At 36.5% G+C, this 17,783-nt stretch overlaps 1 protein-coding gene across 1 annotated transcript in view; it reads right to left on the reverse strand.

Annotated features, from left to right (window-relative positions):
• Positions 1-11,606, reverse strand: part of LOC121382976 (coiled-coil domain-containing protein 18-like) — a 40,172-nt gene extending 28,566 nt beyond the window's left edge. Inside the window, exons 1-9 of the mRNA XM_041512679.1 lie at positions 11,148-11,606; positions 9,235-9,427; positions 7,474-7,656; positions 6,305-6,414; positions 4,792-4,920; positions 3,855-3,951; positions 3,097-3,218; positions 2,069-2,172; positions 609-796 (exon numbers count right to left, since the gene is read on the reverse strand). Of these exons, the coding sequence (XP_041368613.1) occupies positions 609-796; positions 2,069-2,172; positions 3,097-3,218; positions 3,855-3,951; positions 4,792-4,920; positions 6,305-6,414; positions 7,474-7,656; positions 9,235-9,427; positions 11,148-11,284 (1,263 nt within the window). The 5' untranslated portion in view covers positions 11,285-11,606. The remainder of the gene's footprint in view (positions 1-608; positions 797-2,068; positions 2,173-3,096; positions 3,219-3,854; positions 3,952-4,791; positions 4,921-6,304; positions 6,415-7,473; positions 7,657-9,234; positions 9,428-11,147) is intronic.
• Between the last annotated feature and the right edge of the window lie 6,177 nt (positions 11,607-17,783).

Here is a 17,783-nt window from a genome sequence, read left to right on the forward strand (position 1 = left end):
ATGTACTTACTAGTGATTCAGTCACCGACAATGTACTTACTAGTGATTCACCCACCGACAATGTACTTACTAGTGATTCAGTCACCAACAATGTAATTACTAGTGATACACCTACCGACAATGTACTTACTAGTGATTCACCTACCGACAATGTACTTACTAGTGATTCAGTCACCGATAATGTACTTACTAGTGATTCACCTACCGACAATGTACTTACTAGTGATTCAGTCACCGATAATGTACTTACTAGTGATTTACCTACCGACAATGTACTTATCAGCAATTCAGTCACCAACAATGTACTTACCAGCGATTCAATTATCGACAATGTACTTACCAGCGATTCAGTCACTGACAATGTACTTACCAGGTATTCAGTCTCTGACAATGTACTTACCAGCAATTTACCTACTGACAATGTACTTACCAGTGATTCACCTATCGACAATGTACTTACCAGAGATTCACCTACCGAAATGTACTTACCAGCGATTCAACCACCGACAATGTACTTACCAGCGATTCAGCCACAATAAAACACTGAGTGGTCTCACTGGTGATTTCACCACAATGTACTCGGTGGTGATTCAGTCACTTGTACTCACAATGCTGGCCTGACTGTTGCGATGAAGCTGATGGGCCAGCAGCTCCAGCTGAACGAGCAGCGTGCGGGATTCTTCCACCTCCTGCTGGCAGACGTTCAGTTCCTGCTGCTGCTTCTGGTTCTCTGTCTGCAGGCGGGCGTTCTCCCGTCTCACGGTCTCCTTGTCGTCCGATTCCGCCTGCAGTTTTACTGATCAAACAACGACATACAGAGTTTTGTTTAACAATACTCGTTGACCAGCGAAACATTTTATTCAAAGAATGAAATATGAAATCCATTTCTACCATATTAATTGGCAATCAATTAGCTACAAGATTAGGCCATAGGATTTCAAATTTCATGGGAAACACTTTTTTCAGTTCTGTGCCTTGGGATCATAAGAACCGATCTGAAACTGTGTTTAGGTTTAAATTATCGCAAAAATATGTGCAAAGACATGTTTTCAAACTCAATATAAAGTTTATTTTTGACACACCCTTTCCATTATACACAAATGACGTTGTGATTTTGACAGCTAAATGAAAATTATAGATTAGGCCTTCGACATTTCCTCCCATAAGGAAACCACAGAAAATAGTGGGGTCTATTCGATTGGCACCTTCTGTACTTAAGAAGATGCGTGAAGTCGACTTTAATTTGTCGACTTAAGTAACAGTTGTCAAGACGTTAAATATTTTCTACAAAATTATATTTGAATTTAAATACTAGTTCTTGACCCCTATATTTAAGAGATACATTACCTTAGTGCTTTTAGTGATTTTGGTTCTATCGTGTAACGTGTTTGATTTGAGAGCATGTTGGAATTCTGATTCAGGTTTACCTGAACCGGAACACTGAGAATGTTTGGTTAACATAACAATCCGAATCGGGTCTTGAGATTGTGTCAACACACTCTTTAGTAGTGTGATATCAGAGACATAATTAAAAAATACCTCCAAAAATCAGATATATTTTATACATATAAATATTAGATATATATTTTCGTTGAATAGTTGTAATCATGGGAAACAAAATTTCGGTTCCGTAATTTTACCGACTCGGTAAACGATTGTTACTGTGAAATCCGAAGGCCTGAGGATATCTTTTTTTTGTGCTTCCCATAGAAAAAACAGCAATATACAATGAGCAAATTCTCTAGTAGTTAGTGAGTTACATCCCACTTTATTATCAAAGAGCTAATTATGTACACAAAGCCTATAATGTATTACCATAACTAAATCACAAAAGTTTGCATAACTACTGATAAATATAATGGGCAAAACAATTAATTTTGTCCATGACATATGAATATTCTAGGCCATATGCCTGACTTCTTTAATTAGTTGGGCAGTATGTGTACCTTAAATATATTGCTTCAAAATTCAGTAACTTAAGTGATTTAAAACCATACTATTTATTATGCCAAAAATAATTCATTACAGTTGCCTAGCATAAGAAATCGCCAAAGAAACATAAACATACTAAGAGCAGCCTTCATTATTCTGAGTTCTTCTCGCATTTCCATATTTTGTTGTTCCATATCATTCTGGGTTTCCAGTTCAACAGCTTCCAGACTCTGTAGTCGTCTGTTTGGAGTAGGGGGTGGATTGGATAGAAACAAAAATATATCACTAACAAGGTGACAACTGTATAAGTATATCTAATGGTATCTGTTAACATTTAAACTGCAGATTAAGAGTGGTAAGTGTAATGTAATGACTGAAATAACCTAGCAAACGAAACACCTTATACAATATATTTGTTCTTAAAACATAATATGAACTACACATTTAATCAAATATAAAGTACATAATTATAAATGAATTTTCAAAGTAAGATTAATTAATGGTGCAGTGTTTTCAATAACAATGAAAGTAAGAAGACAATTATAAAAAGATTAACAGCGCTGAAAGAAAGAAATGTTTTATTTAACGACACACTCAACACATTTTATTTACGGTTGTATGGCATCAGACATATGGTTAAGGACCACACAGATACTGAGAGAGGAAACCTGCTGTCACCACTTCATGGTCTACTCTTTTCGATTTACAGCAAGGGATCTTTTATATGCATCATCCCACAGACAGGATAGTACTTACCATGGCCTTTGATATACCAGTCGTGGTGCACTGGCTGGAACGAGAAATAGCCCAATGGCCCAACTGATGGGGATCGATCCCACACAGACCTCACATCAAGTGAGCGTTGTACCATTGAGCTACATCCCGATCTCAACAGCGCTGAAGGCTCGACTAATGTGGCAAAGCCACAATACCCTTAGGCTAGGAGATGAAATTATATATATACTCCTAGAGGCAAATGTAAAATTATAAGAAATTAAAAAACAGATCTCACCAATTTCTTATTTATTAAATAACAAACTGAATTAACCCAATTACTGTCAAAATTAACGAGCAAGTTTATTAAAATGATCAATTAATTTTGCAGGCTACCTTTTCGTATTGAGAATGCTGAGTCATTACAGAAAGAAAGAAAAAAAATCTTACTGTAGCTCTTTATCCTGATTCTCAAACTTATCTTCAAATGCAGCAAGACGCCTGCCAAGTTCATCTCTCTCGTGGCTGATATGGGACAACATATCTCTCAGATGGTCTTCACTTTGTTCCATCTAAAAAGAAACAATAATGAAAAATGTGGAGAACATTTGTAACTGCAAGTAATAGTAATCTGATAGCCAATATTCTACAACTTACACAATTTTAAACTGTTGCCAATTTCAAAGGCTCTTGTAACAGTAAATACATCCTTAAACATATACATGGTGTAAACTTTGTAACAAATCGGGGTTTTTTCATTTATTCAATGAAGAGCAGGACGTAGCCCAGTGGTAAAGCGTCCACCTGAAGCACGGTCGGTCTAGGACCGATCCCTGTCGGTAGGACCACTGGGCTATTTCTCGTTTTAGCCAGTGCACCACAACTGGTTTATCAACGGCTGTGGTATGTACTATCCTGTCTGCTGGGTGGTGCACATAGAATATCCCTTGCTACTAATGGAAAAATGTAGCAGGTTCCCTCTGTAAGACTCAAAATTACCAAATGTTTGACACCCAATAGCCGAAGATTAGTAAATCAATGTGCTCTAGTGGTGTCGTTAAACAAACTTTTAACTATTCAGTTAATTCAATGAATGAATAACACAGCTTTTAATAAATGTCATAGAAACAAAAATAACTTTAAAGCGTGTTCTGTAAATGATAAAATTGGGAAACAATATATTATTAACACAATCACAAAACACACACCATTTTAACTTTATCCTTCATTCGTTTCTGGTAAGCTGACAAGGATTCTTGTGACTCTAAAAAGTTCTGTAGTGCTTCGTCCCTCTGTTTTTCCACACTGAAAAGATAAATAAAACTAAATTACAAACAAATTATTATTCAAGCATGATGGTCATACTTTATGAAGATGTTTGTCAACTGTTTTATAACACAATTCTCACACATCTTTTAAATTTTGTACACTGCACGAGTCAATACTTTATTTATAAGAAACAGAAGTGCCTAAAACAATCATTAAAAAAATAATAATAATTAAAAAAGAATCAGTTGTTCATTGAATACAAAACCATTTAAACATTAGAAAATACTACCCATGGATTATCTCATAACTGCATTTCAGTCTAAAAAATATCTTGCCATCTAGACTAATGTTGCAATGACCATATGATAGAAATCAAATTTAAAAGGTGATCAAAGTATGATTATGTAGTACATTTCTGGTAAATATATATATTTATCTAATTAATTAATTTTTAGGAAAAGAAAATGATTATGAAATAGTCCCACCCGTTTTTTACATTTTACAAAGCTTAACAGTACCTCTGTTAAAAAGGTATAATATTACATCTGAAATCATATTAGCGGCGGAATCTATCTCAGTCAGTAGAGCGCTTACCTGAGGTGCCTAGATCACAGGGTTGAACCCCCCCACCCCACCCCCTCCACCCCTTGATGGATCCATTATCTGACTGATGCCCCAGGCCCAGGTATATCAAAGGTCATGGTATGTCTGAGGGAAACTGCATATAAATGATCCCTTGTTGCTAAGACCAAACAGAGTGGCTTTCCTCTAAGACCATGTCAGAATTTCCAAATTTTGACATCCAGCAGTCAATGAATAATAAATCAATGTGCTCTAGTGGTGTCACTTTTTAAGTGAAATTATTAAAGCACATACCTTCTCCTCAGTTTCTTTTCAGCATTCAGTTCTGTTCTAAGATCAGCCACGTCCTGCTCAAGTTCCTCTGTTTTACTTTGTAAGTGAGAAACTGTCCGCTGGCACTCCTCATATCGTTCTTCAGCGGTTCTAAAGAAACAAAAATGAATGTTTAAAATATACAATAAACATCAACTTTACAATACACTCTTCACTCCAATCAATCTCCAAGTTTAATATTACATTGGTTATTACTATTACACAGGTTGAAAAAGGCACTACTGCCGTCACACAGGCACTTCATACCAGTTAACAGGACAGAACAAAACATTGCATCCGTGATTCCAGTTAACAGGACACAACAAAACATAGCATACGTGATACCAGTTAACAGGACAGAACAAAACACAGCATCAGTGATACCAGTTAACAGGACAGAACAAAACACAGCATCCCTGATACCAGTTAACAGGACAGAACAAAACACAGCATCCGTGATACCAGTTAACAGGACAGAACAAAACACAGCATCCCTGATACCAGTTAACAGGACAGAACAAAACATAGCATCCGTGATACCAGTTAACAGGACAGAACAAAACACAGCATCCCTGATACCAGTTAACAGGACAGAACAAAACACAGCATCCATGATACCAGTTAACAGGACAGAACAAAACACAGCATCCGTGATACCAGTTAACAGGACAGAACAAAACACAGCATCCGTGATACCAGTTAACAGGACAGAACAAAACACAGCATCCCTGATACCAGTTAACAGGACACAACAAAACATAGCATCTGTGATACCAGTTAACAGGACAGAACAAAACACAGCATCCGTGATACCAGTTAACAGGACAGAACAAAACACAGCATCCCTGATACCAGTTAACAGGACAGAACAAAATACAGCATCCGTGATACCAGTTAACAGGACAGAACAAAACACAGCATCCCTGATACCAGTTAACAGGACACAACAAAACATAGCATCTGTGATACCAGTTAACAGGACAGAACAAAACACAGCATCCGTGATACCAGTTAACAGGACAGAACAAAACACAGCATCCGTGATACCAGTTAACAGGACAGAACAAAACACAGCATCCGTGATACCAGTTAACAGGACAGAACAAAACACAGCATCCGTGATACCAGTTAACAGGACAGAACAAAACACAGCATCCGTGATACCAGTTAACAGGACAGAACAAAACACAGCATCCCTGATACCAGTTAACAGGACAGAACAAAACATAGCATCCGTGATACCAGTCTTGAAGTACTGGACAAAAAGTGAAATTATCCAAGAACCTGTTTTATTTGTCAAGCACATATTTATGAAAGCACTAACCTGGCAATGGCTACTAAGAAAAATAAATTGGGGAATATCAAGTCTTTAGCTACAGTTTACATTACTCATTTGTTTGACAGCAATGGCTTAAACATTTTTTGACTGGAGTTTCTGAAATGGTATACCAAGATTTTGTCCATGACTGATACTGTGTATTTAACATTGTTATACCGTAATGCTGTGTCTTGAGCATCAGTCTCCGACTGTAGTCCCTCTATTTTATCCTCAAGCTCAGCTATAATGTCACCGTTACCGTCAAATTCTTCTGTAAGTTCACGAATCTAACAAACAAAAATCATAAAAATAAACACAAAAACCCACACTAAAAAACCCAACAATTCAGTACAAATGAAGGATGACCAACTTACTAGTGCTCATCTTGAAAGGATAGAACCAAATTTATGCATGGTATTTATTCATTAATCACATGTAACTTTCCCCTGGTTTATTTAATAATTAATTAGAAATAATCCACTGTGAGAAACAAGAAAGTTTGTTTTGTTCAATATCACCACTAGAGCAAACTGATTTATTAATCATTGGGCTATTGGGTATCAAACATTCTGTAATTCTGACATACAGTCTTAGAGAGAAAACCCAGTATGTTTTTCCATTAGTAGCAAAGGATTAGTAGCAAAGGATCTTTTATATGCACCATTCGACAGGCAGAATAGCACATACCATGGCCTTTGATATACCAGTCGTGGTGCACTGGCTGGAACGAGAAATAGCCCAATGGGCCCATCAACAGGGATTGATCCCAAACCGACTGCACATCAGGCAAGGAGAAAGAAGAAAAACAACACTCATAAAACAAATCAAACAAAAATAAGTTAGACTTAGTAGGTAAGTAAGTAAGTAAGTAGATAACTAACTGAATAACTAATTGTTGGATTCATCATCACGGATCGGCCTCGGTGGCGTCGTGGCAGGCCATCGGTCTACAGGCTGGTAGGTACTGGGTTCGGATCTCAGTCGAGGCATGGGATTTTTAATCCAGATATCGACTCCAAACCCTGAGTGAGTGCTCCACAAGGCTCAGTGGGTAGGTGTAAACCACTTGCACCGACCAGTGATCCATAACTGGTTCAACAAAGGCCATGGTTTGTGCTATCCTGCATGTGGGAAGCGCAAATAAAAGATCCCTTGCTGCCTGTCGTAAAAGAGTAGCATATGTGGCGACAGCGGGTTTCCTCTAAAAAAATCTGTGGTCGTCCTTAACCATATGTCTGACGCCATATAACCGTAAATAAAATGTGTCGAGTGCGTCGTTAAATAAAACGCTTGTTTCTTTCATCATCACGGCTCCATATGATCATAAAAAGATATCAAGGATAAACCTTTCTGTTAGCAGTCTGTAGTTCGTAGGCCAATCTCTCAACTTCTGACAGCAGTCTATGATTCTGCCTCATGACCTTGGAACTTGTGTCCTGGTGATTTCTGCTTCTATGGTGTGAACTGTTCATTTCACCAGATTGTACATCAGACTGCAAATCCTCTTCATGATACCGTCTTGAATATGTCTGAAATGATGACGAAAATTTACATTAATATTTTTAAATATTACGGTATGCTGCTTTATACATATATATACTATAGAGATGGGGCGATTACTTGACAAAAGTAATCGATTATGATTTCTTAAGAATGTCATGATTACAATTACAAGAAAATTGAAAGTAATCGATTACAATTGCGAATATATTGTCCTGTAATTATGATTACAATCATGATTACATTTCAACAAATATGCACCAGTAGTGAAATGATGTCACATTTTATTTCACAACCATAACCAATTTCATTCATTGAAAGACATAATTAATTATTTTGGATTATTTATTAAATCATTTCAAATTTTTTTAAATGTATGTATACAGGAGGACAAATTATTATTAGGGGGTATCAGTTTCCAAAACCAGATTTATTATTCTTATATTTGGATCATTGATGAAAAAGTACATCCATAACCATAGGTATAATTGTATCAATATGTAAAATATATTTAAAATATAGAACTAAGCCCCTAATCAATAATTATCTGTCTGATCACTATTAATTTTTGTTTTACATTGTTTGTAGTATTTATACCATTTAATACCATCCACAAATGAAAATTAAAATAAATAAAATACACAAATTGCTTTGAGATTGATTATGTGAATGTGTAGCTTCTTCCCCTGGCAGGGTTCGAATTTCACCAAGGCACTGACGGCAATCCTTCCTTGCCGTTATGCCCCGAAAATGTTACGGCATCGACAAGAAAAATGCCTCGATACCTTAACTGGTTTGCCATTGTGCCCTTCAGAAATAATGTTTGTGCAGTATCAAGAACTGTCTCAGTTTAGTCTCAGCCTACTTCTATAGTGCATAATTCAGTGAGTACAAGACTATTTATCGTGCGATTCACACCTTTGTTACCTTGTTGACATGTGCAAGATTTTACTACCACGTGACTTGTACAACCAATCAATACATGCGTTTTATTAAGGTTGTTTACTGTCAACTTCTTGTACTGCATTTTATAGAAATCTAGTTCAAATTGAATATTAATATATATATCTACTTATGGATTTATTGACATTATGCGATGACCAATGTCAGAATAATGTTTATTAAACGTACGTCAGTGGAGGAAAGACATTGTGAGCTAGCGGTGGTTTGTTTTTTGTTTATTTTAAAGCCACTAGCCCATCAGGCTTCTCGTTTTGCATTTGTCACTAGCCCTGTGTTAAAAAGCACTAGCCGTGAGTGTCAGGCTACCGGATTTGTCGAACTCTGCAAAAGTCACATTTTATTCCAAATCAACATTTAACAATAAATCAGAAAGGATCTTTGCTAAAAATTATTGTAAATTCCCAATTTCACTGTTGCAAATTTCCGGAAGTGAAAATAGATTTTATCCTGAAATCCTGTGAAGTATACAGGGTTTGTTAAAAAAAATAATCCTTTTAAAATCATATTAAACAAACATATTTTTTATTTCTACATAAAAGCACACACGAAACAGCATTTATTATTTAACACAAACACACATATTTGTTGTCCTACACATGTAATTAAATAAACAAATAATGTACTGCTATCCATGTACACATTACCTCATGCCTATTTGGTGTGCTAGCTGGGAAGGGTCGTTCCAGAAAGCCAGTATAAGAATCTGGCAAAGTACTCAACCCTGATCTGATGCTCTCTCGGTCTACAAAATCGTCAGTGTTGTCACGTCTGTATGACATGGTCTCAGTTGCAGGCTGGGGATCATGTGATGGTAGTCGTCTCGAAGAATTAGCAGTCCTGAAATTCACAATACATAAGTAAGTTTGCATTTTCAAAGTTTTTACCACCACTGAAATAAACATTAATTAAAAACCATGGTTTAAAATAACATTGCATTAAATATTATAGATAGACTGGGTAAATTATTTTAATTTTAAACTTTAAATATACTAAAGCTAATTTAGAAGCAAGCTTTATATTAACTTACTTTAAGCAGTATAAACAGCAAGTACATGTAGTATAACATCCAAAATTCATGACTTCATTCTTGCAATGTTTTATTTGTCACATCCAAAAATAGTTTTTAAACTCATTAAATTCCTAAATGTATATGTAGTTATTATTATATTTGTTAAAACTAAAATTTTATTTCAGCTGAAATTAATGATGTAAAGTACATGAGCAATTTGAATATCTAGTCGAAGCAAATAAGTCACATGTTCTAGTCACATAACAAGCAATAAAATTCTACAATGCTAACAGTTTATATTGCTTTAAACAGTCACTACAGTACAATGTGCAAACATTATTTCGATTAGGACCAAGAGGCAAATACCACTCAAAATATACAATAATCAATTTCACAAGCATGTTTTACTTTCTATCATAAATCATAGTTTTAGAAAAAAATTATTCACTTGTCATCGGGCTCACCCAAACTAATTATTTGGTGGTCCAAGTCTGAAAACCACTGGCTTCAGGCATCCATTTATCTTACCCCGTCAGTGGGCCCATTGGGCTATTTCTCGCTCCAGCCAGTGCACCACAACTGGTATATCAAAGGCCTTGCTATGTGTTATCCTGTCTGTGGGATGGTGCATATAAAAGATCCCTTGCTGCTAATTGAAAAGAGTAGCCCATGAAGTGGCGACAGCAGGTTTTCTCTGTTGAACTCGAGATGATTCGTCCACAACCAAAAATTGTTCTTGGACAATTTGTCCACTATATTTTTTTTAAAATTTAATTACCGTATATTACATCCACAGACTAAATAAAGGTACAGACACTTTTTATTTTAGTGGAATATCGACAGAGAGAATTGCCAGAGAAGTGCATATTGTAACCTAACCTAACAGCTTTGCCATGCCTGTATCTCTGACATCGCCAAGTATGATGGGGCAATTTGATGGACATAGTCTATTGTAGTTATAATATTATAATTATAATAGGGAATGGGACAATTAAAGTAAATTTATGATAATTGTAAAAATTTACAAATTTATTATGACGCTATTTTATAATTTAAAATTAATAATAATAATAAAATATACATAGTTTGTGGAGAGTATAGCTGATCATTCAACAATAATAACATATCAATAAAGTACTATAATGGACACAGACAGACAATAACAAGTTGATAGTGCCACTAAAAGTTAGTTTATTTCATATACTAGTAGTTTACCACAAAACGAAAATAATTAACCCTTTCAATGGCTAAGAAATAATATTTTAGATTTATTGGTCTGTTGTAATGTAATCAAGTGGACAAATTGTCCGAGGTGGGTGGACGAATTGTATGGAAAAATGGTCCGTGGATGAACCGTCCAGAGGACGAACCATCTGGAAAGCGTGAATAGCGACTAAATTGTTAATCATAATGTACTTTTTCAGGAAGTATATAGACTACCTATAATAATATATTCTGTTTCAAATAACAGCTTATAATTAAGAAATTATAATATTCAAACATTCCATAGCTTAATTTTACTCATACAAGTCTGTTATAAAAATGCACCTCAGTCCTCTTGATCCTTCAATTTCTGCTGACTCTAGATCTGTTAAAGTTCTCAAATTTTTCTCTGTATCTATCAGTCTTTTTCTTAAATCTTGAACATTTTTCATGAGATATGATGATGATGGTGCATTTGCCATAATTCACACATGTGCTGTGTCTTTCACAATTAAGGATTTTACCTAGAAGCAGTATGTCATACACTTACAACAGTCTGATACTACAATGTTAGATATGCCTAGGCTATGGCAATCTGAATCTGTCAACAAAATTGGCAAGCTCGAACATGTCCAAAAGACAAGGATTTATGACTTCGGTTTTATATCAGTAAAAACCATTAACTACAACTAAAATCACAAAACTTTAAAACCCACGAAAAGAAACAGCAAAAGGCAGCATGTATCATCTATTTAATCGAATATCAGTATGTCACAATATTAATATCTAAAATATCAAGCACAAAAGCCGCCATAGAAAAACAAACAAATTTGATTGGTTAACAACATGTACTTCCGTTTCCTTTTTTTGTAAGGTTAAATGCTAGAAAACCGAACTGGACAAAAAAACACGATGTTTTGTTGTTGTTGTGTTTTTTTTATGGTTGTTGTTGAGTTGGTGTTTTTTTCTAAGTCCCATCCACACGATCGTATATTTGTCTAAAACATTATTGGAAAAGCCAGGACAAATGTCCTCACTTGTTGCACAACAAATTTCATGACCGTGCAAACAATTTTTGCACTTAGGACGGAAATGTTTTATTTAACGACGCACTCAGTTTATTTACGGTTATATGGCGTCGGACATATGGTTAAGGACCACACAGATAATGAGAGAGGAAACTCGCTGTCGCCACTTCATGGACTACTCTTTTTTATTAGCAACAAGGGATATTTTATATGCATCATCCTACAGACAGGATAGCACGGCCTTTGTTACACCACTGCCTGGAACGAGAAATAGCCCAATGGACCCACCGACGGGAATTGTTCCTAGATCAGGCGATCACATTATTACTGAGCTACGTCCCACCACCCGGAATTTACAAGTTATTTAATTCTAAGCCGATTGTCTTCTAAATTGTAAAACACTTTTACTCTCTTTTTTTTTTACTTAAGCCAAATTGGCCTTCTTTCCTTTTAACTTTTTTCGTGCTTATATCCAATTAAGGTTCAAGCACGCTGTCCTGGGCACACACAGCTCTCTGGGCTGTCCGTCCAGGACAGTGAGTTAGGGGTTAGTTTGTTAGTGGTTAGTGAGAGAGAAGACCTATCCATTGAGTCGTTAAAACTCGCTCTAGGTGGGAGCCGGTACCGGACTGCGAACCCTGTACCTAGCAACCTTAGGTCCGATGGCTTAAAAGAGAGGACAATTAAGGCATTTGGCCTGGTATGCATATTCAACGATATATAATGCACATTATTGCTTAATATCAACACGTATAATCGTATAGTTAAACGTGACGGCTATCATATATAACGGGCGCAGCCATTTTGTACCATCTCAGTGAGTACGCCCTCTGGCGAGCTGGTGGTTACGTAATACTTAACGCGTAACGTCAGGAATGAGCCTTAGAACTAGAGAAACACAATCTACCTGTTTTTTGCGGGATGATAAATAGTCATGCATTGCAATGGACTGTAATAATACACACCCCAGTAAGCGAGCAATAAGTATATCCAGCACTATATATATTAGTTTTCAATACAAAATAAAATACCATTGTCAAAGTGGCTACACAAGTCGAAACAATTGACAATGTTTTGCCCATGCATTAACCTACGTACTGAAATGATACACGGAGTGTTTTCTTAGTTAATTGGTCCATGCCGTTAGTTGCTTCTACCTGTGATTCCTGATTGGCAGGTGTGTATTTGATTGGTAACCAGACGAACCAATTAATTGACGCTGTCTAGACACAAAAATACATACCGGTATTGTGGAATATTACCTGTCGTCCCTAAAATTGTAATGGACATGGTTTATTACTGTAAATAGTTCTGTAAAACTATTGATCAAGTAGAGTTTTCCATCTAAAAGCACAGAACTGATCAATTACGTATTCCCAAAGAAAAGAAAATTATCACTTGGGTATCGTGGGTTGGTGTTTTTGCTCCAACGTAGCATATCAATAGACCTAAATTTGTACATTTTTCCTTTGGATTATTTAACAGAGAAAAATACTATAACCCCATTTTGTTTCGTTAATGCAACTTGAAATATATTTAGTTAAATAGTTTATTATAATATTACGTCATTTATGCTGTTTTACAAGTCAGGTTGATCAAAGAGAAGCGCCTTGTCGAAAATTTCTGCTTTTGTTTACTGTACATACAGGAGACGGTCGGGAGCTGGCGTCACTTCGCCCCAAACTATCCCACCGGACGTCACAAAAACGAAACAAAATGGCTGCCCCCAGTTAGCAGGAATAATCATGTTTTTTTATTAACTCTAAAATTATGCGTTTTTCATTTGCTAAAGTGTCAGTATGTGTTGGTGGTCCGGGTATGCATCTTTCCAACACATAAGGCTCTTGTTTGAGTTGACCCTACCTTTAACCACAACGCCACCGAGTGCGGTTTTGTTTTGTTGTTTTTTTTTTGTCGTTTTTTGGGGGGGACATGCCTCTGAACACTTTATAGATCTCACCCACCTTGGGAGCTCGGCTCATTGGCCTTAGACAAACTCAAACTTCCATTTTTAGAATTTTGTCACCCCTCTTTACAAAATGCTGGACTCAACCCTATTAGCCTAACATTTTCCTGCCTTTATAACATTTGCACACATGAATACAAAGACAAAGGCATGATAAAAGCCAGCTATATAGCAAACTAGAAATAAGTTTAGAGTACGGTACGCAGTGAAACAGACTCATGGTCAAATTCAAATTGACGCATTCTTGCCTTTTCTTAATGTGTCTGTCAATAGTTGTTTAAACTTTTAAAAATGAGGTCTCATTGCAATCTATGCATATGATTAAAAAAAAACATTTTAATTCTTTAGAAAAAACGTCAACAACCTGCAACAAATGTGGACAGACGTCCAAGAATGTTGCATCGTGCGGACAGAAAGTTCTCCACCAATGTTTTTGGACAAATGTATAATCGATGTACACAGGCCTGTATTCTTATTTCTTATTATTCTCTCTTTATTACAGGAAAAGCCAGGGCCGTACCCTGATCAAAATCCTATGGGGGGGGGGGGGACACTACTTTTTATAAACAACTGAAACACTATACAAATTAAACCCTGAGATGTGTATGCCATTTTCTGGAGAAAACAAAAAGAAGAAAAAAGTGAGATTCACAAGGGGGCACCTGCTCCCCTCCCCTCCCCCCCCCCTCCTCCACCTCCCGGAGGGTACGGCCCTGAAAGCTTTATGTTTGGTAGTAGCTAGGCGCGTTCACAGGGGAGGGTTTTTTGGGGTCGAAATCCATCTCTGGGTTTTTTTTCGGGTTTTTTTCAATATATAATTTCCAGACAGCATGTCAACCAGTAAACGTCGCTCGCCACAGTCAAGCATCACTCGCCACAGCATCAGTTTTACGTTATTGGGAAGGAAAAGGAAGGAAATGTTTTATTTAACGACGCACTCCAACACATTTTATTTATGGTTATATATAGCGTCAGACATAATATGGTTCAGGACCACACAGAAATTGTGTAAGAGGAAATCCGTTGTTACCACTTCATGGGCTACTCTTTTCGATTAGCAGCAAGGGATCTTTTATATGCACCCACTGGCAGGATAATACATACCACGGCCTTTATTACACCAGTTGTGGATCACTGGCTGGAACGAGAAATAGCTCAATAGGTCCACCGACGGGGATCGATCCTAGACCGACCGCGCATCAAGCGAACGCTGGCTACGTCCCGCCCCTTGGGAAAGGAAAAGGAGGGAGTCGTAAGTTAGTGGTATCGTATTTTATTTTCCATGTGGGTTTTTTTCACGTAACTACTTCTGGGTACGTGGGTTTTCAGTTTGTGATAAGAAAAACCCCACCCCAAAACAACAACACCCTCTCGCTTACGCACATGAAAATCATGACCAAAAATCAGTCTATTTTTATCCCATCCCCCCCCCCCCCCCCCCCCCCCCGATTTTGTGGGCTTGGGGTTGCGGGAAGGTTTAGCATTGTGACGTCATAGAAAATGTACGGACCGTTAGCCCATCATCAGGGTTAGTTTTAAATCTATATAGTTATTATCGTTTGTGTTTGTCATTAATTTATTATTTAATATATGTATACATGTTTCTTCTTTTTATATTGTTTCAAATTACTGTTTAAAATATTTTATTCTTTTGTGTTTCAGAGACAAGAAACCGTTTTGGTGTATCATTCAGCAAAAGAAGTCAATGGACGGTGTGAATTCAAAACTACTAAAGAAAATGTCAAAGGATGGTGTGCACCCCCAAAACAAAAATTCAACCTCAACAATCAAAGGATGGTATGCACCACCAATTAAAGGATTAAGCACAACCCAAAAACATCAACAAAGGTTGGTGCGCACCTTAAAAAAGTATTCAATATTAAATAAGCAATTAAACGATGGGGGTGCAATCCATAAACATTCAACATCAACAAAGGATGGTGCGCATCTCAAAAACATCAACTTCAACAATCAAAGCATGGTGCGCACTTAAAAAAAGTATTCAATATCAAATAAGCAATTAAACGATGGGGTGCAATCCATAAACATTCAACATCAACAAAGGATGGTGCGCATCCCAAAAACATGCAAAATCAACAATCAAAGCATGGTTCGCACCTAAAAAATATTCAATATCAAATAAGCAATTAAATAATGGGATGCAATCCATAAACATTCAACATCAACAAAGGATGGTGCGCATCCCAAAAACATGCAAAATCAACAATCAAAGCATGGTGTGACCCTAAAAAACCCCAATATTTAATAGGACGATGGGGTGCAATCCATAAACATTCAACATCAACAAAGTATGGTGCGCATCCCAAAAACATGCAAAATCAACAATCAAAGCATGGTGCACACCTAAAAACAATATTCAATAGCATGATGGGGTGCAATCCATAAACATTCAACATCAACAAAGGATGGTGCGCATCCCAAAAACATCAACAAAGGATTTTGCACCCCAAAAACATTCAAAATCAACAATCAAAGCATGGTGCGTACCTAAAATTTTTTTATTCAGTATCAATAAGCAAACGATAGGGTGTAAATTCATAAACATTCAAGATCAACAAAGGATGGTACGCATCCCCAAAACATCAATATATATATATTCAATAGCAACAAAGGATGGTGCGCATCCCATAAACATGAACATCAACAAAGGATTGTGCACACCCCAAAAACATTCAAAATCAACAATCAAAGCATGGTGTGCACCTAAAACTTTTTATTCAATATCAATAAGCAAACGATGGGGTGCAATCCATAAACATTCAAGATCAACAAAGGATGGTATGCATCCCCAAAACATCAATATATATATTCAATAGCAATAAGCAAACGATATGGTGTACTCCATAAACATTCAACATCAACAATCAAAAGGATTGGTGCGCACCCCAAACACATTCAACATTGACAATCAAAGTATGGAGCGCCCGTGTGAATTTGTTTTCAATATCAATAAGCAATTGATGGTACGCACCCAAAAGACATCAACAATCAAAGGGTGGTGCACACCCAAAAAATAATTTAACATCAACAATCAAACGATGGTGTGCACCCCCAAATATATGTTATATATATTAATTATAACAGAATGATGCACATCCACAAAAAAGATTCAATAACAAAAAGTATTCAACATATATAAACTATGGGGTGCACTCCATAAACATTCCACATCAGCAAAGGATGGTTCGCACCCCAAAGATAAACGATGGTGCACACCCAAAAAACATTTAACATCAACAAACGATGGTGTGCACCCACAAATATATGCAATATCTATTATTTATAAAAGAATGGTATGCACCAACAGACAAATATTCAATATCAATAAGCAAAGGATAGTGTGCGCCCTAAAACATTCAACAACAACAATCAAAGGATAGTGCACACCACCAATTAAAGGATTGTTTGCACCACAAAAACATTCAAAATTAGCAATCAAAGCATGGTGCGCACCTGTAATTTTTTTTATTCAATATCAATAAGAAAACGATGGGTGTACTCCATAAACATTCAACATCAACAATCAAAGGATATTGTGCACCCAAAACATATTCAAAATCAACAATCAAAGTATGGTGCGTACCTATAAAAAATATTCAGTATCAGTACGAAAACGATGGGGTGCACTTCATAAACGTTCAACATAACAATTAATGGATAGTACGCACCAAAAACACATTCAACATCAACAAGCAAAGGATGGTACGCACCCATTAAAAAAAGACCATTCAGTATGAATAAGCAAACGATGGTGCGCACCTCCCAAAACATTCAACATCAACAAATACGAAGGAAGGAAGGAAATGTTTTATTTAACGACACACTCGACACATTTTATTTACGGTTATATGGCGTGAACATTTGGTTAAGGACCACACAGATCAACAAATACGAATATGTTTATTTGGATTGCCGCCCATTTCACAGCGTGTTCCACACATTATATGTACAATGCATATATATACA

Source organism: Gigantopelta aegis, chromosome 10 (assembly GCF_016097555.1).
Source record: "Gigantopelta aegis isolate Gae_Host chromosome 10, Gae_host_genome, whole genome shotgun sequence".
Taxonomy (NCBI): Eukaryota; Metazoa; Mollusca; class Gastropoda; order Neomphalida; family Peltospiridae; genus Gigantopelta; species Gigantopelta aegis.